At 42.7% G+C, this 25,255-nt stretch overlaps 2 protein-coding genes across 2 annotated transcripts; both read right to left on the reverse strand.

The window, feature by feature from the left end:
• Positions 1-380: 380 nt before the first annotated feature.
• LOC148000771 (uncharacterized) lies at positions 381-4,027 on the reverse strand. The gene is made up of 4 exons (XM_087587051.1): positions 3,864-4,027; positions 2,954-3,113; positions 1,431-1,562; positions 381-988 (listed from the first exon to the last, which is right to left on the reverse strand). Exons 1-4 carry the CDS (start codon positions 3,952-3,954, stop codon positions 787-789), a joined length of 585 nt encoding a protein of 194 aa, XP_087443177.1. The 5' UTR covers positions 3,955-4,027; the 3' UTR covers positions 381-786.
• Positions 4,028-14,302: 10,275 nt separating this feature from the next.
• On the reverse strand, positions 14,303-21,641 carry LOC148000772 (disks large homolog 5-like). Its single transcript, XM_087587164.1, has 5 exons — positions 21,303-21,641; positions 20,399-20,561; positions 19,105-19,236; positions 18,471-18,647; positions 14,303-14,898 (listed from the first exon to the last, which is right to left on the reverse strand). Exons 1-5 carry the CDS (start codon positions 21,451-21,453, stop codon positions 14,814-14,816), a joined length of 708 nt encoding a protein of 235 aa, XP_087443290.1. The 5' UTR covers positions 21,454-21,641; the 3' UTR covers positions 14,303-14,813.
• Between the last annotated feature and the right edge of the window lie 3,614 nt (positions 21,642-25,255).

Consider the following 25,255-nt stretch of genomic DNA (forward strand, 5'->3'; position numbering starts at 1 on the left):
GGGAACAGCATGCACAGACCTACAGAAGGCAAAACACTCATAAATATAAAATAAATCAACGACAACAACAAACAAAAACAAAAGCACCCAAAGGAGGGAAAAACAAAGGAGAAAACTCATATGGCACCTTTGCCTGGATATTTTGTCCAGCTTTTAAAGAAATCTAGAAACTGAATTGTAATCTATGTGGTCTGCTTGAGTTGAAATCCCAAATGGAACATAGTACATTGTCAAGAACAAAAGTCATCATCCTAATCAAGAAGAACAAGAAAACAACCAACCATAAAAACCCTATCCCCTGAAAGGTCTTGCAATTTATTATCTCCTCTGTGCAGTTATAATTGATATCATGTTTGAAGGAAACCAAAAGCAAGCAATTCTGTTTCATGACTGCTTCTATACTCCGTATAATAATATTGTTTTATTTCCTGTGAGGTACTAGAGAACACCTGATGAATATTCCATTAATATGTTCAACACTCTCATCCACAAAAGAGTATATTTTAGTGGTCACTAAATATTTGATAAGGATACAGCATTGATAATTTTTTCATCATGAAGTTGGTATTCAGAGTTGGACACACAATCTACACTGAAAGTACAATTGTCTTTGTATCTCAGTCTGACTGGGAAGTCATTATGATGCCCAATCCCTGTGAGAATGCAGAGATCCATCTCTGCCTGAGAGCTGTGGGATTTCAGATGGTTACATCTCACTTCAATAAAGAAGGTTCTTAAGAGTGACGAGTTCGAGATCACTGTTTGATTCACAAGGATACATTCCATTTACTCAAAAGTAACAGGACACAAGGATTCAATATCTGCATTGCAGATGGTCTTGCTGGCCTCCTCACAGAACCTCTTTCCCTCCTCACAGGATGCTTGCAGTTCAGTCTGCTCCACCAGCAGTTTTCTGTTCTCATTCATCAAAATCCTTACATTCTTCTTCAATTCATTGCATTCATTCAGGAGGTGGAAGTTTCTGATGCTGAATCAAAAACAAATAATGGTAAATCCCAGGCAGTTTCTATTTGCCTGCCACTCCTGCAAGTACAATCATCCCTTCAAGGGCCCCATCCCCAGGCATCTCCAGACTAGAGCCACAGTTTGCATGTTTGCACCAATCAGAGGAAGGTCAAATCCCGAGTCCGCACTCCACGGGAATCAAAGTACTTCAGAAAATCTTGACACTAGAGGGTATATATACATCAAAGCAGAGGACATGGTGCATATGGGTGCTTATGTGTTCATGGTATTCTAAAACCATTGGCAGGTGGAGGGCCAATCCCCTCTGAGGGCTGATAGAAGACCCAGCAGCTATACAATCTTCCCATGTGTTTCTCATGGATCCCAGATCTTTTTTCAAAGTCACAGCTGGACAGAAGTATTCCCTGCCTAGTGCTGGGGTCTCCTTTCTGTCAGTGACTCACCGGTAGGAATTGTTCTCTTGTATGAGCTCCTTGTACTTCTCCATGGCATCACTTAACCAGTTGGTCATCTTATGCATGTCCATCGTTCTCATCTCATGTTGGGATTTAAGCATTGGCAATTCAACACTCAGCCTGTGTTAGAACATGACCCAAGGAACAAATAACTGTCTGACCCCATGATTTCAGAATTAGGTGAAGTGTAAATTAAAAATAGCCAATAAAAAATTCAAATTCAAGGAATGGGGGCTAGGGAAGAAAGTAGAAAACTTAAAGACCACAGCGAAAACACAACAGTGAGACTCAAACCATCACTCTCCCATAGAAAATATTTCTCTGCAAATCAGCACACATTTGTTTTGAAATAAGTAATCCTTAAAAGGCTAGTGAGATACGGTCCTACAAAGACCCTCTGTATAGGAGGGGGAGAGCCTGAGAGCTGCATGTTTGGGAATAAAAAGTGTCAAGAATTTATTCCTACAGTCACCTTTTCTAGGTCACAATAAACCATCCTTGGATAGTTAAAAAAAGAAAAGAAACTTCAAAGCAGGAAAATAAATAAATAAATAAATAAATAAATAAATAAATAAATAAACAAACAAACAAACAAACAAACAAACTCAGACTGCTCTCTGGACTACCTAAGCCCATTTATATAACACAAACTTGCTCCTTCCTATTGGTGCTGGTTAAACTCATTATCCTGGGCATTGGACGACAGAGCTAGGGGACCAAATGGAGGGAGCAGACCTTCAAGATCTGGCCAGGTAAGCATGAAGGAATTGAACAGTTGTGTAAGAAGTATAAGATGTTTCCTCCAGTCTGTGCCATAGCCTTGGGTCCAACAGAAAGATGTGATGACATTTCTCTTGTTTTGAAAGCAGGGATTCTCAATCCTTGTTACATGACTCCCAGAGGCCGTAACTACTTTTTACAGGGAAGAGGATTCATAACACCTCCTCCCCTCAGGAGAGTCCTATGTGCCAGCAAGGTAAACAGAAGGAGCAAAGTGCTCTGTTCATCAATGACGGCCTCCACGGACTCATCACTATCATGAGCTGCAAACTGTTCATCAAACAAATCCTCAGACCCAATCAAAGGTCCCAACTCCCTGATCCTGAGCAAAACACACAAATACTTTCACATCCATCCATACATACCAACCCATATACAAACATAATTAGAATGCCAACTTTATCGTGGAGGTGCCATAGAATCAGTATATACGATCTAAATCAGAGTAAGAGTGAGGACATTCAGGCATTTCATTCACACACTTAGATGCAGCAAGTGTGACCAGGTCCTTCCAGCTGTTGAAAAAAATCCAATCCAACTCCAAGGAGGTCAGGGTCAAGTACAAGAGAGGTTGACCCTAAACACAGCACCTAGCTTCTCTCACAGGCCAGCACCCGCCAAGGCTCCTTAAAGTCCAGGATGAGAGATGAAACACTTTCTGGATGTGAGGAAATCTTGGCTTAGCAGAGAGAGCACAAGACAGTCAGTAGGTTACAGGGCATAATGACTACCTGTAGTTCAAACCATCATTGACATAAAGGTCCAGGATTTGAGAAAGTTCATCCCGCTCGATTTTACACTTCTGGATTTCAAGTTTTAGTTCCTCCAATTTCTTTATACGCTTTTCATGGTTACTGATGAAATTTTCTGATGATGCCTTCCGAATAAACCCTGTAGATAGATAAACACAAGTGAATGTACATATTGGATAGCCCATGGGTAGAAAAGACCATTCTGAGTCTCAAAATGGAGGTTGAGGAAGAGGAAAGACTGGAGACTTGTTGAATCCCTGAAAGAGAAGAAAAGCTATCTCTAATGTGGACTCTTAAGCTATTTCCCTCTTTCCAACCTCCATTGGCATACATAAGCCTCACTCACTATTACACGATCCCTCATACTGAAAGATAGAATCTACCTCTGACATAAAGATTTGGGACATTGTCAGCAGATATCAGACGTGGAGCAGGTCAATCCTGGAGTTCATAGCACCATCAAACCCTAATCGTGTGTTCAAGCTTAAAGTGTCTGCGACCTCAATTCATGACTAGGGGGTTCATCCTTCCTTGTTGTTGTCACCACAGACTTAGTAACCTACAGGAATCTAGAGGATGAAGTGCTTCAACTCCCAACCATGAATGGGCACATTGTTATCCTCATAGGGCTTCCTCCTGGCATTCCTTGGCAGTAGAAATTAAAAAGCTCATAGAAAAGAAGCTGCAGGCCTGCCAATTCCTGGCTCTCTGTCAAATTAATCATCAGGACTCTTGACTCTTGGTCTGCAATTGACAAATTCCAAGGCTCCTGCTTGTAAGGCCGACTCCTGAAAGGCTCAGCTCAAACCTGCCTCCTGGAGGAAGTTCCCCGACTCTACCCAGTACTCACTGTGCCTTCCCCAGAATGATTTCATTCTTCCGTACTTACAAGACAGGAGGCCAGCTTTCTTCTGCCTCCGTCTGGTCTCTCCTTGGTCTCCCCTCTCCTTCTGAACGAGCTTGAGCAGCTGGTGAAACATGCCTGTTTGTGAACCCAAAAGGCACTGAAGGAATCCCACAGGCACTTGTTGTCACCACAACACTGGTGACGTCACAGAAGATTCTAGTGCTCTCTTAGATACAAGAGATTGTCCAAGGAAGAGATTACTGATGACGTCACTGGGAAGTTTTTTGGCCTCCCTGCTACCCAGCTCTCCCAAAAGCAACCGATTTCTATGGGACCCTTTCCTGCAGCCTCTCCTGTGACCCAGGGAATATCCTTTGGCAACTTCTCCTCCAAAGTTAGATATTTCTCTCTGCTTCATCGGATGTCATCAATGCTTTTGATGGGGAGAGTTGGTTACAACCCTGAATTGGATAAGAGATTTTTGTTAGCACCCAAATCCCTAGGGACCATAAATGAGGGAGATTTCTCTTAATAATAAATCTACACCTGAGACAATGCACATACATACAGTCCAATTCCCAAAGTTTCCCTGTTTCCTAGAGGCCAATATATTTCTCCTATACTTTTAATTTTATAAAACCTGAATAATATTTGCTTACTGGGTATTCTTTGATAGCCGGCACTATTTCCACATAAACGTCCATGTATTTCACAAAGTCAGTGGTTGATAATCCTACTTTTTGCAATAAAAACTTCCTTTTCTTGGGAATATAGGGGGATTAACTACAGGGCAAATATAAAATCATAAATTTCTGCCCCTTCTTTTACATATTAAGTTGGACATCATCCCTTTCTCAAATATAGCCAGACAATTAAATTGGTCATCAGTGAGCAAAGGTCAACCTGGACTGCGTGTTCCTACATTGTAGCCCGACAGCCATCACTTCTCCAATATCTGTCTTCCTTCATTTCCAAGTCCAGGCACGAGGATATCGGAGGTTGCCCCTTGATACTTTACTCCTAGCAAACATAAGAATCAGCAGGATGGGGAGGCAGTCGAAGGGCCTGAGGTCAGGTTAAACCTCAATTTTAGTGGGTCCATAAGTTCAGGGGAAAGTCCATTTGGCATTGTCATCTGTGGCTTCTGTGTTCTTATCCTAGGTGCGCTCAATCTGTGCTATGACGCCTCCTAACCTCACAGACGTAAGAGTGAAAATCACGTCTGTCTTCTCTGGGAAGGGCTCTGCCTCTGACTCCCACCTGGAGTTGGACAACATCGCTATGCAAAGTTCAAAAAAGAGGGGTGGAGATGGTGGACGCCTCAGAAGTTTAGGGTCATTTCTTCCAAATAAGGCACACATTTTTCCAATGTAATTTTTCCTTTGTTCTTTCACTCATGGTGGCTGGCTTCTTTCCTGGCCTGAAGTATACTGGAGTCCAATCTTTTAGATGACTGAAGCATCTGTTTTTGAGATGACAGGCCCACCAAGGGGCCTGCTGCATACAGGCTCCTATCACCAAGGCAGTTGTTGTTACAGGATCATGGCATGGCGGCAGCAGCACACGATCTCTCAGTCTTCTCTGCTGCAATTGCTAAAAGAATAATAGGGTTGTTTGTTTTTAAAAATATTTTATTGGAAATACCTACAATGCTGGTCAGAGTTGATACATGCCTTTAATCCCAGCACCCATAAGGGTTTTTTTCTCTTTTTTTTTCTCTTCTTTTTTTTGCAATTGTTGTTAGAATTCCCATTGTTTTCTTTGGTAATTCCCTCTATTTGCTCTGTACCTAGAATGTTACCCACACTCTTCATGGCCCTATTCTTCATGTTAAAGATTTTACTCTTACCACCCACACCACACATGATCACATTATTTACTTTCAAATAAGAAAAAAAGGCATGAAGAAGAGAGTTAACTCATATGGTCTAGGGTAATCAACACATCAGGAGTTTCAACTAGGCTGCTCTACGTTCCAGCTCACTGGATGCAGGCCTGAGGCCATGGGGTATCTTGGAAAGGAAGAAGCACACACTACCTCACAGCTCTCTCTGCTGGCGACTGCTAGAATTGTGACAGGACCTGTGTTTGTTGGCACACGCCTTAATCCCAGCATTCAAAATTTATTTTAATCGTTGATGTTGTTTTTTGTTTGTTTTTTGTTTTTAATCCCCCCAGCTAATTGCTCTATACCTAGAATATTAAGCTCACGCTCTGGAGGGACCTATTCATGTTAGGCGATGCTTTTATTCTTACTAACCACTCCACAGATGATCCCATTATTTCCTTTCAAATAAGAAGACAGTCATAGAGAAGTGAGTTAACCAGTATGCTCTCACAGAAGAAACACATCACGAGTATGGAATGGCACCCCAATCTTTTGCATTTGTTATGCCTTTTAAATTTTTTTATTCTTTATTTGTTTTTAGTTACATTCAAATGTTAAAGCCTTTCTCTGTTTCACACCCATATCCCCCTACCTCATCCCCCTCACCCTGTTTCTCTGAGGGTGTTCTCCCACCCACCCAACCCTTCCTGCCACCCTGCCCTACATTCTCCTACACTGGGGCATAGAGCCTTCGCAGGAACAAGGGCTTCTTCTCTCATTGAAGCCCAACAAGCCAATCCTTTTCTACATATGCTGCTGGAGCCCTGGGTCTGTCCATGTGTACCATTTGAATGGTGGTTTAGTCTCTTGGAGCTATAGTTGGTTGGTATTATTGTTGTTATGGGATTGCAAACCCTTTCAGCTCCTTCAATCCTTTCTCTGCCTCCTCCATTGTTCTCAGTTCAATGGTTGACTTCAAACATCCGCCTCTGTATTTGTCATGCTCTGGCAGTGCCTTTCAGAAGACAGCTATATCAGGCTCCTGTCAGCTCGCACTTCTTGGCATCACCAATATTGTCTGAGGTTGGTGGATGTATATAGACTGGATCCCCAGTTAGGGCAGTCCCTGGGTAGCCTTTCCTTTAGTCTCTGCTCCAAACTTCATCTCCACACTTCCTCCTGTGAATATTTTTGTTTCCCCTTCTGAGAAGGACTGAAGCTTCTACACTTTGGTCATCCTTCTTGAGCTTCATGTGGTCTGTGGATTGCGTCTTCGGTAATCTGAGATTTGTGCTAATGTCCACTTATCAGTGAGTGCATACAATGTGTGTTTTCTTGTGATTGGGTTTCCTCACTCAGGATGATATTTTCTAGTTCCTTCCATTGCTGTAAGATTTCCAGGAAGTCATTGTTCTTAATAGCTGAGTAGTACTCCACTGTGTAGATGTACTCCATTTTCTGTATCCATTCCTCTGTTGAAGGGCATCTGCGTTTTCCCCAGCTTCTGGCTGTTATGAATACGGCTGCTATGAACTTAGTGGACCATGTGCCTTCATTGTATGTTGGAGCATCTTTTGGGTATATGCCCAGGAGAGGTATAGCTGGGTCCTCAGGCAGTGCAATGTTCAATTTTTGAGGAAACTCTAGACTGATTTCCAGAGAGGTTGTCCAGTTTGCAATCCTATGAAAAGTGGAGGAGTGTTCCTCTTTCTCCGCATTCTCGCCAGCATCTGCTGACACCTGAGTTTTTGATCTTAGCCTTTCTGACTGGTGTGAGGTGGAATCTCAGGGTTGCTTTGATTTGCATTTCCCTGATGACTGAGGATTTTGAACATAACAGAAGGCATTTTAAGAAGTGATGCTACCCTAACTGGTGGTCTGCATGTAGTTGAGTGCCAATGGATCCATTTCTCTCTCTTTCTACAAAGTTCAAGTCCAAGTGAATCAAGGAAATCCACATAAAACCAAACATGCAGAAGCTAATAGAAGGGAAAGTGTCGCAAAGTTCCTAGAACACATTTGCACAGGAGAAAGTTTTCAGAAAACAATACCAAATGGTCAGGCTCTAAGATCAACAGTAAATGTATGAAATCTCAACAATCTGAAAACTTTCTTTAAAGCAAAGGACACTGCCAATAGGACAAAACAGCAAGCTACAGATTCAGAGAAGAGTTTTACCAACCCTACATCTGAGAGAGTGCCAAAATTCAAAATAAACAAAATACTCAAAAAGGTAAACTCCCAGACTAACAAATAACCCGACTTTTACACTGGGACAGAGAGCTGAACCAGGAATTCTCAACTGAGGATCTCAGTGCCTAAGAAACTCATCAAGAAATGTTTGACATCCTTATTTATCAGAAAAAGGCAAATCAAAATGAACCTGAGATTCTTCATTACACCAATCAGAATGGCTAAGATAGAAAACTGAGGCAGCAGCAGATTGGGCTAGGATGTAGAGGAAGGGGAACGCTCCTCCATTGCTGGTGCGATTACTCGCTGTATAGCCACTCTGGATATCAATGTGGAGGATCAGGGAATATTGCAAATAGCTGTACCTGAAGACCCAGCTTTACCACTCACTTCAGTGCATATACTCAAACCTGATCCACATATGACAAGGACATGTGGTTGAATATGTTCATAGCAGCCTTACTTATATTAGTCAAATGCTGGGAACAACCGCGATAGACCTCAACTCAACTGAGGAATGAATAGATAAAGTGCGCTCTATTCATACAGAGCAACAGTACTCGGGTATCAAAAATGAATACGCCAAGAACTTTGTAGGCAAAGGGATGGAACTGGAAAATAGTGAAGTAACAGAGATCAAAAAGATATAAAATGGGATGTATTTAGTGACAAATGGATGTTAGTCCAAAAGTTCCAGAAGACCCACTATACAATTCATTGATCACCTGAAGGGTAACATGTCAGAAGGCCAAATTGTGGATGCTTGAAACCCACTTAGAAGGGGGGACAACATAATCATGGGAGGCAGAGGGATGGAGGGACGTAGGTAGAGGCAGGGAAGGATGGACAAAGGGGGGAAGAGAGTAGCAATAATGAAAAGAGACAAGAGAGAAACCCAGAGGAAAAGTGGAAAAAATAACAATAAGCATCAGTGGTGGGTGGTGAACTTGGGTAACCCAAATGAAAAATGAAGAAGTCAAAATGTTCTCATTTGCAGAAGACATGATACTATTTTAAAAACTCTAAAAATGTATCACCGTCTCTTAAGACTGATAAATACATTCATAAAAGCACAATACAATGTGAACACATAAAGTTTCTTAGCCTTCCTTTATGCCAATCTAAATCATACCGTGAGAAAATCTGGGAAAAATTCCCCTCATAATAATCTGAAAATATTAAATAAAATAATTTGGATCAACTGGATGGGAAACATGGGCTTAGAGGCAGAGCCATGTCAGCACATGAAGAGTGGAAAAGCCAGTGTTGTCTGTTAAGCTGCTCACCCCCATGGTTAAAGGCAAACGGCAACAGGTTTTAGCACTGAGGAAAAGAAGAAATAAAAGCCAATTTGTTGAAAATCCCCATCACCAAAAAGTAGTGACATCCTCTGTGATGCACATCATCTCTCAGGGGCACTGGCCGTCGGAATGGCTGGATGATGGCTCTCGGCATGGGCTCTGCCTGCACCCCTTTCCTAACTGCAGAGCTCAAATCTGCTTCAGCCCGGTTATCAGCTCTCCATTCTGTTGCATGTAGATCAGATCGCTGTGTCTGCCTATGCAGTCTTTCTTTACCTATGAAGACCTGAGGAACTGTTCTCCATCCAGTGAGCTGTTGTAATTAATCTTGAATCTCATTGGTGTTGTTAGAGGCTGTGATGTTCACAATTCCAGAAGACCAGGTTTGAAAGGCAGTTGACTGAGGATTTCTTGGGTCTTTCTGTAATAGGGGCAGGTGGGCTGGATGAACACGACCACCTTCCCAGATGGACACTTGCAGTTCACAAACCACTGAGCCACGCCGACAGGCTGCAGCTTTCCAGGAAGGAACATTCGGGTGAAGGTACTGGTCCCGTGTCAAATGGAATTGGAAAACCTGATGTCTTTGCTTCTGTGGACCAAGACCGGAAAAGACAACTACATAAAAATCTGAGGACAAGTTGTGAGAGGTTTGTTCTTTCCTTCAATCATGTAGGTCCTAGGAAGGAGCTCAGGTGTAGGGAGTTGGCAACAATTACCTTTATCTGCTGAGCCATCTCACCTGCTGAATCCCTCATTCCTGGAACTGAAGAAACTCTGTATCCATCTGGTATTCTGTGTATGTATCTATGTATCATTCGCAGAGTGGATACTTTTGTCTGTTGGTTGGAAAGCACCAGTCTGGTGGGCTCATGGTTGGTCTCAGTAGTCCAGTCCAGGAGCTGCTTTACAAGAACCATTCATTGATCTAGAAGAAACTCTTTTTATAGGCAGTGAGATCTACTGGAGCAATATCAACCATCCTTCTCCCTTCCCAGTTTTGAACTGAATCATTCTCCACCAAAGGCCTGTGGTCTCTGCTGCAGGCTGCATCCCCCCAGGCTGTCTGAAGCTTGCTCATAGCAGTGCATTTATGGGATGGCAACATGATTTCCTCACCACTTCACCCCCAGGAGAGTTTTTCAATTCTTTATTTAATCTGATGGGTCTAATCTACATCATCACCCAGGATGAGATGGGGGAGTTCTGCTCAACCCTTACAGTAAGAGATGCTGAGATATGATGCCATACCCACTAATGCCGTACATGGACACCTGCAGTTTAGACAATAAGCATGGCTGTCCAATATATGTGTTCCTACTGGTCTCTAGAAGGAGAGAGTGAGAAAATATGCCTTGTACACATGAAGCCAGAAAAGAATTTGTGGATCTAGAAGACAAGGTACGAAGGACTGCCTAGAAGACAAGGTACAAAGGACTGCGTGTAAATCCCAGTGACTGAGAAAGCAGCCTGGAGCCAGTTGTGTTATTGAGACTTCAGACAGCTTGGCCTTTACACATGTGACACAGCAGACTTCCATGAGCAAATCCTTAGCCTGGAAGATGTAGTTATGGTAGCCAAGAAAACAAACACAGAACTGTCCCCTTTGCCTGCCTCCTACTACTCTGCTCTCCCACATCACGGGAGGCTGAATGGTCTTCCGCATACCCTGAGACGCAGCTCACAAGGGACAGCGCCTGTCTTCAACAGAGCTTCATCTGAGCCTGCCCTTGGCCTGTGGTGGATGTGCAGGAAGTGAGCTGACAGGTGAAACTTTCAAATCCTTTCTCCAAAAAATAACCAGATATCAGTGAGCAAAGGACAACGTGGACGGAGATTGGTCCTCTGCAGTTCCATTAGACGTCACTTCTCTAGTGTCCACCTTCCTGAGGTCCCAGGGACAGGCCAGAGGGTGTTAGAGTTTGGACCATGATCCTGTATTCATGCCAAACATAAGATTCAGGAGGTTGGGCAGGGAGTGGAAGGGCTTGAGGTCAGGTGAAAGCTCAACTTTAATAGGTCCAGAAGTTCTGGAGGGAGTCTATTTGGACTTGTCATCTGTGGCTTCTACCTTCTTGACCTAGTTGTGAGGAATCCATGTTAAAATTCCACCTAACCTCATAACTGTAAGAGTGTAAAACATCACCACGTAGGTCCTTTGCAAATTGCTTTGTCCTTTTCGATGCCCAGTTGGCTCATGCAGGTTCGCTACCACTAGGTCCAAATTAGGGGATATTGTAGATAGATTTAGAGGTTCACTGGGTCTCTCCGATAGTCAAAGTAATAGACTTTACGGAGAAGTGGACGAATAGGATTTCAAGAATAAAATAGCTGAAGAATTCTGCCAACTGCTGATCTCTAAGAGTCAGAAGCAATGGGGGGTATATTCTAAACATAATATTCTATGGTTCAATCCCTCCTTGTATAGTACAGCAAGCCCAAAGTAAGAAAAGTGCCTATCCACACTTCCTGGACTCTAATGTGAGTTTTGATAGTGTTTCCTTTAATGTCTTGTTCATTATTTCCACCTGCCCAGAATTCTGCACAACAAAGACTCCAAACTATGCATACATCTTTGTTATTCACAGGCTTTGGCAGTGAGATCTGGGCTATTATATGACAGCATTCCTAGTGAGTGGCAAAATTAGGGGGAAAGTTCCTAGCAGAGCTTTCTAGTTGCTCTATGATCAGTTTCAGTCTGATGTAGTGAGCTTCTACTCACCCAGAAAAGGAATCAATAAAAACAAGCAGGCACTTTTGTCTTACTCTAGGAGACCATGTGTCAGTAAAATCAGGATCCCATAATTTATCAGAGCATTGGCTACCTGTATGCAATCCTCTCTGGGTAAATGATCTCTGTTTTTTATTTACATAGGTGCAAATGTGACATCTGGCTTTGACATCTTCTTCTACACTGTCCAGTGTATTAGGTAGAACATACCTTGGTGTTGGCAACTCAGAGAGTTCTGTGGGCCCAAGACAAGTAGTCTGGCAAAGCTGAGTTACCAGAAACCTGCCAATTGTCTCTGGAAGAATGATCTTTTCCTCTGGTGTTCACCACCAACCTCTGGCATCAAGCTATCCATTTGATTCTTTTGCATCCTCGCCTCTTGGTTATACTCGAAATACACAAGATCTAAGGCACAGACCACATAAAACTCAAGAAGAATGACGAAAATGTGGATGCTTCACTCCCTCTTTTTTTTTTTTTATTAACTTGAGTATTTCTTATATACATTTCGAGTGTTATTCCCTTTCCTGGTTTCCGGGCAAACATCCCCCTCCCCCCTCCCCTTCCTTATGGGTGTTCCCCTCCCAAACCCTCCCCCCATTGCCGCCCTCCCCTCAACAGTCTAGTTCAGTGGGGGTTCAGTCTTAGCAGGACCCAGGGCTTCCCCTTCCACTGGTGCTCTTACTAGGATATTCATTGCTACCTATGAGGTCAGAATCCAGGGTCAGTCCATGTATAGTCCTTAGGTAGTGGCTTAGTCCCTGGAAGCTCTGGTTGCTTGGCATTGTTGTACATATGGGGTCTCGAGCCCCTTTAAGCTCTTCCAGTTCTTTCTCTGATTCCTTCAAGTGGGTCCTATTCTCAGTTCAGTGGTTTGCTGCTGGCATTCGTCTCTGTATTTGCTGTATTCTGGCTGTGTCTCTCAGGAGCAATCTACATCCGGCTCCTGTCGGTCTGCACTTCTTTGCTTCATCCATCTTGTCTAATTGGGTGGCTGTATATATATGGGCCACATGTGGGGCAGGCTGTGAATGGGTGTTCCTTCAGTCTCTGTTTTAATCTTTGCCTCTCACTTCCCTGCCAAGGGTATTCTTGTTCCCCTTTTAAAGAAGGAGGCTTCACTCCTTCTTTAGAGGGGGAACAAAAATATCCACAGGAGGGGATAGGGACGCAAATTTTAGAGCAGAGAATGAAGGAACGCCATTCAGAGCCTGCCCCACATGTGGTCCACACCTATCTTTCTATCATCTATCTATCTATCTATCTATCTATCTATCTATCTATCTATCTATCTCCACCAAAACTAGATAAGAGGGATGAAGCTAAGAAGTGCAGGCTGACATGAACCGGATATAGATCTCTCCTGAAGACACAGCCAGAACATGTCAAATACAGAGTCAAATGCCTGAAGCGAACCACTGAACTGAGAACGGGACACCCATTGGAGGAACTAGGGAAAGGACTGAAGGAGCTGAAGGGGCTTGCAACCCCATAAGAACCAACCAGAGCTTCCAGGGACCAAACCACTACCCAAAGACTACACATGGACTGACCCTGCGTAGGTAGCAGTAAATAGCATTGTTGGGGCAGCAGTGGAAGGGGAAGCCTTTGGTACTACCAAGGTTGAACCCCCAGTGAAGGGAATTTTGGAGAGGGCAGTAATGGGGGTTGGACAGGGAGGGGACACCCATTTAGAACGGGAAGGGGAGGGGTTAGGGGGCTGATGGACAGGAAACTGGGAAAAGGAATAACATTTGAAATGTAAATAAGAAATGCCCAATTTAATAAAAATGGGAGAAAAAGAATAACAACAAACAAACCAACAAAACAATAAAGAAAATGTTCCAGGGGCAGTGCCGGGGAATAGTGGTGAACAATAAGGGGGATGTATAGGGGAATACACATATGGGGAAGGGAGAGGGAAGGGAATGGGGGCTTCAGGAAGGAAACAAGGATGGGGAATAACGTTTGAAATGTAAGTAAAGAAATATATATAATAAAAAATTTTTAACATATTGTTCCTCCAAAATTGCTGGAATTCAATAAATCTGCAGTAATAACCGATGCTATATTACAAGGAATGCAGAGGCATACAGCTCTGTGTGTCCTGATCGCTTTTTATATTCCTATACTGAATGGTTTTATTTCCTCTAATGTATTAGAGAAACACTTCTGTGTGTCTCCTTTGTTTGTCATTATAAAGGAAGCTAAATTTGTGAGCACAAGTATAAAGCAAGAATATTTTTCATCATGAATGTGGGATCCACAGAGTATGACACACTGTCTACATCAAGAGCACAGTTTCCTGTGCAGCTCTGGCTGGCTGTGAACTGATGGTGAAGCCTATGCTGCATGAGACTTGCAGAAAACCACTGTTGCCTTACACTTGTGCTGTTACAGGAGGAAGAACCACACACGACTCAGGACGGTCTTCTGAGTGAGGGATTAAAGGTCACATTTTTATTTATAGACAAACATTAATTTATTCAAGAACATTTTAAAGTGGGGAGTCAATGAGTTCAATGTATATAGCCTTAAGAATATAGCATATTAATTAAAAAACTAATGTTAACAAATAAAGAACAAAACTTCAAATGTAAACAAATAAAACCAAATGCATAAAACAACCAAATTTCAAACTAAAAACTAAATATAACAAGTAAATTAGTCAGCATTCAATTCCTGATGATTTTTCAACATATAACTCCAGCCTGTTGCTGGCCTTGCAAACACAGCAGAACGGCAGGTAAGATGGTAAAAATCTCTTCAAGAGGAATGTAGACGCCTCATTCGGTGTAGTTGATTGTTGGTGGACAAGTCGTCAAAAGGTTAAACGTGAGGCATGTTCCAGTCCACATCTCAAGGTCTTTCAAATTCAGCCCAGGATTGCTATGGTTACAAGGACTGAGATGCGGGAGGTGGTGTCAATCTTTGAACCCTCAGTGCTCCTGGTGGACAGTCCTGTCTCTGAGAGCTGTAGTCCTGGTCTGGGCCCTGGGAAAGCTTCTGCTGCAGTGTTCAGACCTAGGGGTGGAGAAGACCTGGTGAGGACCTGCCATGCCACTTATCCCATACACAGCAGCACAATTCAGCAGGAAAATCCAGGATGATCTTTCATCTGAGGTCATTCTCTCATGCCCAAGAGAGAAGGGTAAGAGATCCCACAGGCCTGCATATTTTCTCAGCTTTTCAAAATGCTAAAAATCGAACAGTGAAAAGCAGATAATTCCAATCGTACATATATATTATATTTTAATATCATGTAACAATGTCTCAATGTCAGATGAGGAGAGATGTGAACAACCTAGAAAACAATAGGAAGGCCTTGGAAGCCTGGCCATCACTGAAATGAAGACTATTATTATTCCTCCAGTGCAGGAATATGCCTGGGGTCCAAATGACAACCTCAATATCTGCAAAGACCCAGAGAAACAATATCTCAAGAAGTACATGCACACTGAAGTGATATTATATTTGGCAAGAATATGCTGCATGGAAATCTTGCCAAGACTAAGCATTGAACTCTAAAGGAGATACTCAAGCAGAAAATAAACTATACCACTCCTTTGTTTATGGGTATCGTAAAACTATTATGGGGAGACTTAAAGGCACTGGGCTCAGATAATACAAGAGAGCACAGCCTGGAGGGATCGGTACACAAGAGCCAGAATCTCTATGGATCACATACACTTCATGGACGGAATTTCTTTTAAATGGACAAGAACAATATTCTGAGCTGCTCCTAGCTGACAGATGCTGAGAACTCTGGAGAAAGTCACACACCCGATAAGACAGTTTATAAGTACAGGAAATCTACTTGGGTCCTCTCATCCTGTGCTTTCAAATCCTCTCAGTGACACCGAAATGATGCTGCATTGTCTCAGACAAGGCCTTTTGCTCAGTGGCCAGTTTTTTCTGATTCAGGGCGTCCTGCAGACTTTCCTCCATGCTCTCCTCATCCTGGTCATTAGAAGATTATATTGTCCATGGAGACATGCATATATACAGACACAGACAGACAGACACCCAGAAATACACACTTTTGAACTCACCCAAATATATTTGTTCACACATACAAGCAGAGTATTTTGCAGAATGTGGTTAGTTTCCCAGTTAATGGTAATAGAAGAGATCACCCAGTCTACTATGGTAGCATAAGAAAAAAAACCTGGAATGGGGTAAGTACACAGTGAGCATAGCCTAAAGACAGCTCAGCCAATAAAGTGTATTCCCCTGAAAATCAGAAATTAGAAATGTGACATCTAGGCCTGTTAGCCAAGCCTGCTTAGCAAGTTCACAATGCTGTGCACAGGAGGCTGATTTCAGGGAACAGAGCACTGGGTGGGGGCAGGTAAGCCTCTTCAGTCCTCTGCTCACTGTTTCCCAGTGCATGCAAAGTGAGCTGCATTTTTCAATATGAGGTCCCTTTACCATACAGTACCTGACAGGGGAAACAAACTACCAGCACAAACAGCTAAGAAATCTCCATAACCACAATCCAAGGTAAAACTTGTACTGGGATGCTATCAGATATAATTCGAGTAAGAGAAGGCTAATTCAAAGCCAAATGCTGGCAGGTATAATCAAACTAGCCACAGTCCATGGAAGGGCTGGACAACATTGTACCTTTTCACTTTCTGACTGATGGACATCTGGATAATTTTGCTTCATGGCTGCTCTGAGGTGAACCCCTACAACACTAATGTGCCCCAGTTTCTCTGCTGACACCTACTTCTTATTCTGGAATCACTGTGTCAAAAGGTTGAACTTTCACAAGAGTTGTACATGGTTTCTCACAGGGCTACCCATTTGACACCTCCAGCAATGTCTGAGGGTCATCACTGTTCTAAACCCTCCTTACAGATGATTTTCACTCAGATCAAACGATTTTGAATAACAATGGTTAAGAGTGCCACAACACAACACAGGGTGAGTGCTTTGGACGATTTTGAGCCTAAGTTTCTGTCTGAGGCAAAGATGTGATTACACCTCAGCATAACTCCTGGACATCTTCTGCCTGAATATTCAACTCTAAGCAAATTAATCTTTCAAATAACAAATTCCAGGCCAAACTCCAAAGCCAAGGTATATTCAACCAAGTTTAGGCCAATCTGGAAAGAAAGTGGTGGCAGGTTAATGATTAACATAACCAGGATGTTGAGAAGACACAACAAGCCACATGACCTTCCAGTGTTACTATACACCGAGAGCAAAGAAGGCAGAAGAGCCCTGAGTCATCAGTTTCGACACTCAGGTACATGGATTTCACACAGTAGCCTCTCCTCACATCCCTGTACCCCATTCCTGAGTTTTTCTCCAAGTAATGTCAATGTTGATGAATAGTTTTCCCAGTGTAAATATTTTGAATAGTGATCAAGACCCCATTAAGAACAATTTAAAATGTAATTGGAAAGATTATGTTTCTCTTCTTCTCTCTTTCTCAGAGTGTTTGTGGTGTGTGTGTGTATCTATATATATAGTTTTACATGTTTCTAAATATGCACATATAGATTTATACAATATATATAAATATATATATGTGTCTGTGTTCAGAAACTTGATGAGTTCACACACACACATGCGAAAAAACACACATATACACACACTTCTATATATAAGACACCATATCACAATTAAAACAAACAACTTCCAAAGTACAATATGGACCATAGTCATAAACATGATCACACATATATGTGCCCACAGACAAAAAACACACAAAAAAACACGCCCACAAACACACACACAGAGTCAGAGAGAGATGGAGAGGGGAAGGGAGAGGGAGAGGGAGAGGGAGATGACAGAAATCATAAGTGAGAAGCAGAAAAGAATGGGGAGGCCATCATGCTAGAACAACAGTTGTTGAATACAGATTAGGCAAAGGAAATGTGTCAAGTGAGAGCTTAGACACTGCTATCCATCCCTTATAGAGTAAACCTGTATAGGGAATGCACTTCTTGGGCACACGAGGTTGAGAGAGTTGGAGAAAAATTTCCCTCTAATCCTCACATATCTCACACAAACCCTCACCCTGAGAGAAGTCTTTCTTACATCCCTGTTCATCCAGTCAGCTCCAGGACATAAGCCACAGGAAAGAACACTAAAACACTGACATAAAACAGGACGGACAAACTGCTTCTCAAGCTCTGTCACTGTAAACCACGATTTGGACAGGCAAAAGGGACCATTTTCAATGTACAGGGAAAAGGAGAGAAAGTCCACAAGCCCCATCATGATTGACAATGAGAACCATTCTTTTGGCAATTGAACTAAACTCTAATCAGTTCTGTGCACTACAAAGACGGCTACCACATGGCATCCCTCTAGCATAATGGCATGTAAGTGTGCAGTGTGTGATCAACAGATCCCCCTTAAGGAAATGCATTTTCTAGTTGAGCAGGAGGATTTGGTTGTCAATCCTCCAGTTTCTTGCATGAAGCTAACATCACAGAAAGTTTTGTAAATGGTCAAAGAGATGAACAACTGGATGAGACCTAGGAGAGCGTCTGGATAAGTGGGAGAAAGTTTAAACTGGCTTGACTTGGTTTATGGTTAGATATCAGGAAAACCTGCCCTTGATGCATAATTCATCCTACCTGAGGCTGCTTGTTACGTGGATTTTCATACTGGCTTCCCCACAGAACCTTGTTGTTTCCTTAATGGACTCTTCCAGTGCAATCTGTTCCCATAGAAGCTCCCTGTTCTCATGCCGTGCTCTCTGGGCATTGTTCTTCAGCTCAAACAACTCAGTTAGGAGGGGGCAGAAGCTGCGGCTGACACACAAAGAAAAAATGGTGACTCCCAGCCAGTCTCCAACTTCCTCCCACATCTCCATGTCCATTACTCCTTCTAGGGTCCTGATCCAAAGAGAGCCCAGATTATAGTCCAAGTCCACAGTAGCCATGGAGCATGACCTAGAGACAGGTCAAATGGAGAAAAGAGCCACATTCCAGAAGACTCAGGGCACTTCTCAAAAACCTGACACCATTGATTCAAGTTTTTCCCAGAAGAGGACATAATCCCTATGTGTGCTTATTTGTCCATTTTATTAGAATGTCGCTTGGAGGCCAATCTTTCTGTGTCCTGTGTGTCCTAGAGCCTTCCTTAGAGACAGGCTTCCTGGTCTGCTTCAAACACTATAAAGCCTGATCCTCACTTTACTTCAAACATAAGAATGGGCTGACACATGCTGTGCCCTGTGCTGGGGTCACAGCCTTGTAAGTTACTCACCAGTACCAGTCATTTTCCAGTGTGAGGTGTGTACATTTGACCAAAGCTCTATTGACCTGCTCGCTCATTTTCTTCATGTCAGTCATCACTTCCTCGTGCTGCATCGTGAGCATCTCGGACTCAAAGTTGTTCCTGTGGTAGGGCATGGTCCAAGGATGAAATAACATATGAATGAAGGATGCAAGAATTACATGAATTCAGACTGAATCCTGAACTACCCCAGCCTAGGACATGCCACACCCTTGATCCTTGGTACTGGGTCCATTTGGTATTTACTAAGTTTATTATTATGGACACAGGGACAGCAGTGCCAGCAAACAAAAGGAGGGAGCTGATTTGCTTGAGCTCCCTGAGGGTGTTTGAAGGAATAGACTAGCATGCCAAGAACTTTGGAGGACCCTGTGCCACGATCCAGGCTCCAACTGAAACCCATGAAGACTATTGTCCTGTTCTTAGGTAACAATTCTCAATCATAGAATCTATTGCTACATGAAAACCCAAAGGAACATGAACAGTATTTACAGGGAAAAGAATTTATAACACACACCAGGAGATTCCCATGTGCGTCCACCTGAGCAGATGTGAAATGTTCTACTGCTCACTGTGAGGCTCTCACCCTCATCATTATCATGCCATGAAAATTGACACAGGATAATTCTCAGGCCAAATCAGAACATAGAATACCCAGATCTTAAGTTATACACACAAACGCACTCATATACAGACACACACACAAACTTACACAAAACTCTCTCTCTCTCTCTCTCTCTCTCTCTCTCTCTCTCTTTCTCTCTCTCTCTCTCAAATACAATTAGAATGCCAAATAAATACAAGGATGTGGCATTATCTCAAAATACAATGAATAAAATCAGAGAAAACCAATGATCCCCTGTTGTCAGTCCAGTCACACACTGTGAGGCACCAAGTGGGATTGGGTCCCTCCAGCTCTTCACAGGACCTATTGAACCCAAAGCACCTCCACGTCAATTACAACAATGATTGGTCATAATCAGAGCACCTAGAAATTCCCACAAGCCAACACCTGTCCAGGCTTCTTAAACCACACAATGAGAGCTCACACACTACTACCCTTATTCCCAGACTGTCATTCAGGCCACAGGCTATGATTTACGTTTGTAGGAATTAAAATAGCCTGTTCCACCATCCCATTCCCATCTGAACTTCACATTCTGATGCAATCAGGAAAGTGATTTTGACCATGAGGATACCCTGGAGTTGTAGCCTACTGTGATGTGAGGAAATGTGGATTTAACAGAACTTGCATTGTGACTACCTGTCATTTAAATTCTTTCCCGGGTAATCAGCCAGGATTCTCCTGAGTTCATCTCTCTCCTTTTGCATCTTGTGGAGAGCAATTTTGAGGTTCTCCAGACGCTTCATTCTCTCCTCTTCAACAGGTGTCATGGAGGCTTGGGATGATGCCTTCTGATCAGACTCTGTAGGTAGATAAACACCAGTAAACAGGCATGTATGTGGACACAGTGTCAAGGAAAACTATGCTTAGTCTAAAACAGAAGTCTGAGGATGAACAGTTCTACAGATACAGTGAATCCCTGACAGAGCAAGAAAGCTATCTTTAAGCTGAACTCAGCTAGGTCCCTGGTCCCCACCATCATAGCCATAGGATGACATATGCCATCATAGATATAGAACACACCTCCTAAAGCCATTCCTCTGGCTCTGAAATTCTAAAGCTGGGCTAAACAAGAAGAATTGGAGGACCTTCTCAGCTAATGTCTGATATGAGGCAGGTAAGTCCTTGAGTCCAAACTGCTTAACATCTTGAATCCCTAGTCTGTGTGTTCAAGGACAAATAACTGAGACCTTGTTATATGACCAGGAGAGTATCCCTCTTGGCATCAATTACCCAAGTAATCTACAGGACACTGCTGAGAATGAAGTGCTTTGATAGCCTATCCTGGGAGAGACACTGTGTTATTCTTACAGAGGCACATCCTGGTATTTTTTGACACTGCCCATGACAGTAAAGAGATTCAAGGAAAGGCCCTTGACATATAACAGTTCTTGGTTTTCTGTCAAACTAATGATCAGAAATTGTTGAGTCTGAGTCAGCCATTTAGGAAGACTGAGGCTCTAAATCATACGTCCTACTCCTGGAAGGACCAGCTCAAGCCAACCTCCTCCAGGAAGCCCCCCTTGCCCTGCCCAGTACTCACGTGACCTCCTCCAGGACCTTTCCATTCGTCTTCTTCTCCAACGTGATGGAGGGCTGGCCTCCCTCTGCCTTGGTCTGGTGTCTACATGGATATGATTGTCCCTCCGAAAGAGACTGAGGATCCTGGAGAACATGCCTCCTCGGGAACCCATTAGGAAATGAAGGGAAATCGCTCAGGCAGTTGGTGTCACCACAACACTGCTGACATCACAGAACATTCTAGTGTTTCCTGGATACAAGAGAATTTCCAGGGAAGACACTACCGGTGATGTCACTGGGAAATGCCATAGCTTACTTGCTAACTACCTCCAACCAGACTGACCAGGTTCTGCAGTGGCTTTTCCAGAGACTCACTTTTGAGCCAGGAACACCCATTCGCTCACTGTCCTTCCAGAGCTTCAGAGTTCTCACTGCTTCATTACAACTCAGTTGCTGAGGAGAGGGAGAGTTGTATCAGGCCTTGAAATGGATAGAACATCTTTGTTAACAGCCAAAGACCTAAAGACCATGGTGATGGATATTCTTCTTCCTGAAATGTATAAACCCAGGGTCCATGCATGTGACATATAATCCAATATCCACAATTTTTACTGTTCCCTAGATGCCAATATTTTTTTCCTACACCTTTAAATGTATGCAAGCTGGAGTACATTGTTTCATGGACTGTGCCTTGAGAGGTGTCATGGTTTCAATATATTCACCCATGTTCTTTCCTGAAATCTCTGTCTTACCATCCCATTTTGTGCAATGGAATCTCCCCTTTCCTGGCAACATAGGTTCTCAGGTATAGGGCAAACATCAAATTGTAATCTTTCTGTCCCTTCTTAAAAGTTAAAATCTCCAAAAGTGAGGGAACTGAGACCTAAGCAAGAGCCATGGAGGGGCAGAATGCAGAGGTGCTGCTGGCCAAGGAAGAGCAGGAGGAAGCAGAGAAGCTGTAGCACATCATGGTGCACACCTGGGCAACCTGCTGGCTTCACTCAGAGGACCTACAGGGTGCTTAACCATCATTTGTAACTCGGTATCTGGTGCCCTCCTCTGGCCACCGTTGGAACTGCATTCAGAGGAACCACAGACAAAAGTCATCCAAAGAACAATTCACCAAAATAAATACAGTTTTCTTTCAAAAAGACATACAAATGTATGGTCAAGTCAAACAAAACCCAAGGAAACACAAGAAATGAACTATTTCACAACAACCCAAGAGTGCAAGAAACAGCATAAAAACAATCTCTTAAACCTATAATCATTCTATATGTATTTCTTGAAATAGCAGTTGGAGTAAGCAACCGGGCTGTAATGCTCTTATATGTTCCATAGCCTCATCAACCCTTGTCACAGTCTCCACCTGTTTGACTTTTTCTTAAGCACAAATATGTACGAGTTAGAATCCCGAGTCTGTCTGGGATCAGACTGTAAACTGTAGTCAATGTAACACTGGCAATCATTAGCCACAATCTTCAAGTTTCCCTCCTAACCCCAGAGCACAGCCATAACTTTGGAAAGCAAAACTCACCCTCCACCAAACTATCTATCCTCCAAAATCCAGTCTCTCCAAAACACCAAGTCCTATCCTCATGCTATAAAGTATGGCGGCCAAGCCTTGCATATGAAGGAACGATGGTGCAGGCTCTAATATCTCAGCAAAGAGACATTGCCCTAAATTCTTTTATTAGTCCAGTTTCCATGATAAGAAATATATTAAAATATTATCCCAATCTAGACCTGTTTCCCTGGGTTGGCTCATGCCACGTGTTGTCTAGAATGACTCCTTTTTTAAGCCAACTTTCTATTACCAATGTTACAAATTTTCAACCATAACCAATAACTTAAAAGCCAATCACCTATAGCCAAGACATGTAAAGCGTATTATACATTTAAAACAAAAAAATGAAGTGAGTACACATATCTTTAGCATTTAGATCAAACACCATTTTCACTTTTTTAGGTGTCATTTTAAAAGAAGCACCTTGTTACCTGTTGATTCCAATAATCACAGTCACAGATTTCTCTAAGAGAATCAGACATCAGCTCCCTTACCATAGAAGCTTTGAAGCTGCTGGCACCTTTAAGATCAGCTAGTGTAGACATTTAGCCAGCCCCCTGGGGAGCTTCCCCAGTGGACAGACCTAGGCTCCTAGCTACATTCCTCTTTTGAGGCCGGATCCAGTCAGAGACACACATGACAGTTAACACCAGAGATAACCAGTTATCTAGGATGCAGGGCTCCAAAGGTCAATTGAAACTGTTTTTGTTTATTTGTTCCTTTCTGGAAAGGACTTAAAACTAAATCAAGGTGGGAATCAACCAGCATTTAAAGTTTTCACCATTTTTCCTTTTAAACATGAAACATAAAACATTCAAGCAACGAGAAGCAAAACCCAGACATAAATTGACATCCATGGACAGCTTGGTACACCAAGGACAGACAATAGACATAGAGGGAAGGAGCTAGATGGTGTCCCACTAAAAGGACCCAGATACCCTACTTGAAGGACACAGAACCAGAAATAAGCACTTCTCCAATAGGAACCAGCAAGGCGGCAGGATGTCCCTAGGAGAGCTCTTAAAAAGCTTAATCTCATTTTCCTTCTTTTGCCAAAGCATCTGTGGAGCGTCTGGGAGGAATGCTTTTCTCAAAGCATTTTCATTCTTATGTAGGGTGTAAACTGTCTCTAATCAGGGTCCAAAGACTAAAAGCATCTATGAGAATTGACTTTGCTTCTCTAGATTGTAGCATAACTCTAAAAGAACACACACAAAAAAAACATTTTACCATTATTACCTTGTCCCTTTTTACAAGGTTTATTCACCACCTCCCCAAATCTTTATTTTTCTTTGCATGTGCTTTCAATTCCCACGGTGCTTCTGTATCCTGTTCACTGGGACCTTTCCTGGCCCATTTTCCCCAATACGTCCCTCCTTCACTGGCCGGCTTCCTGGGACCATCTCGTCAGGTTGTCCTCTCTTTCCCAATCTTCGTGGGACCTCCATTTGATGATGCCTGTGTCATCAGGACACTGAGAACCAGGCATAGGCCTATAAGAGTTAAGAAGAAACACACACTGGGGTCATTCGTGTTAAAAGAATGCTGTCCGGGCTTTACTGAGATCTCCTTATATACCAGAGGCAAAAGCTGTGGAAAAACAATAAAGCAGGTGAAAATCCCCAACCAGGAAAATAGGAAAACAGGAGAAATCTGCATTGTGACAAGTCCTGGCCCCAACACAGGGGCGTAAACAACTTCTTAACAACAATAAGCTGAAAGGCTCAGCAAGAGGAATGGGTGTCATGGAAGGTCCTGGCTCCAAATCAGGGGCAGAGAGCAGCTGCCAAGAGGGTAAACAACTTTTGGCTGAAAGGCACAGCGAGGGGGAAGGGAAACACTCCAAGGTAGGGCCCAACAGGCTAATATAAAAATATATTTGAAAAATGAAAACACTATATATCAAGAAAAATAATTAAAATGTGCTACATATCTAAGCATAACATTCATAATAGAAGAAACTCAAATGACTGAGAAATTCATAAGAAATATCCATCATTCTTGTACATCACACAAATGCAAATCAAAATTACTCTGAATCACTTTTCACACTTGTCAGTATGACTAAGGTTAATAACACATGTGACAACTCAAGCTGACTGGGTTATGGAGCAAGGGGAACATTCATATTCTCCTGGTGGAAAGGCAAACTTCTACAACAACTTCTGAAATCAGTACGATGGTTCTTCAGGAAGGTGAAAATTGTTATACCTTAAGATACAACTCCAGGTCTCATGTCCAGATGTTGATTCATCCTAGAATAGAGACCTTTGCTCAAACATGTTCAGTGAAGCTCGTTTATAATACTTAGAATTTGGAAATATTTAAGTTGTCCCTTAACGGATGAATGCATAAAGAAAACGTGGTGCATTTACAGACTGCATTGCTGCTTAACAATTACAAAAGGC

Source organism: Rattus norvegicus, chromosome 15, assembly GCF_021556685.1.
Source record: "Rattus norvegicus strain SHRSP/BbbUtx chromosome 15, alternate assembly SHRSP_T2T, whole genome shotgun sequence".
NCBI classification, from domain to species: Eukaryota; Metazoa; Chordata; class Mammalia; order Rodentia; family Muridae; genus Rattus; species Rattus norvegicus.

What these genes read in the sequence shown, in the direction of transcription:
- LOC148000771 (XM_087587051.1), bottom strand. Translation starts at nt 3,954, where the DNA reads ATGTTTCACCAGCTGCTCAAGCTCGTTCAGAAGGAGAGGGGAGACCAA. An exon ending in GAAAGCTGGCCTCCTGTCTT is followed by an intron (nt 3,114 to 3,863) that starts GTAAGTACGGAA and finishes ATCTATCTACAG; the next exon opens with GGTTTATTCGGAAGGCATCA. An exon ending in AATGATGGTTTGAACTACAG is followed by an intron (nt 1,563 to 2,953) that starts GTAGTCATTATG and finishes GTTCTAACACAG; the next exon opens with GCTGAGTGTTGAATTGCCAA.
- LOC148000772 (XM_087587164.1), bottom strand. Translation starts at nt 21,453, where the DNA reads ATGGGTTCCCGAGGAGGCATGTTCTCCAGGATCCTCAGTCTCTTTCGG. An exon ending in AAGGTCCTGGAGGAGGTCAC is followed by an intron (nt 20,562 to 21,302) that starts GTGAGTACTGGG and finishes ATCTACCTACAG; the next exon opens with AGTCTGATCAGAAGGCATCA. An exon ending in CACGTAACAAGCAGCCTCAG is followed by an intron (nt 14,899 to 18,470) that starts GTAGGATGAATT and finishes CTCCACCCCTAG; the next exon opens with GTCTGAACACTGCAGCAGAA.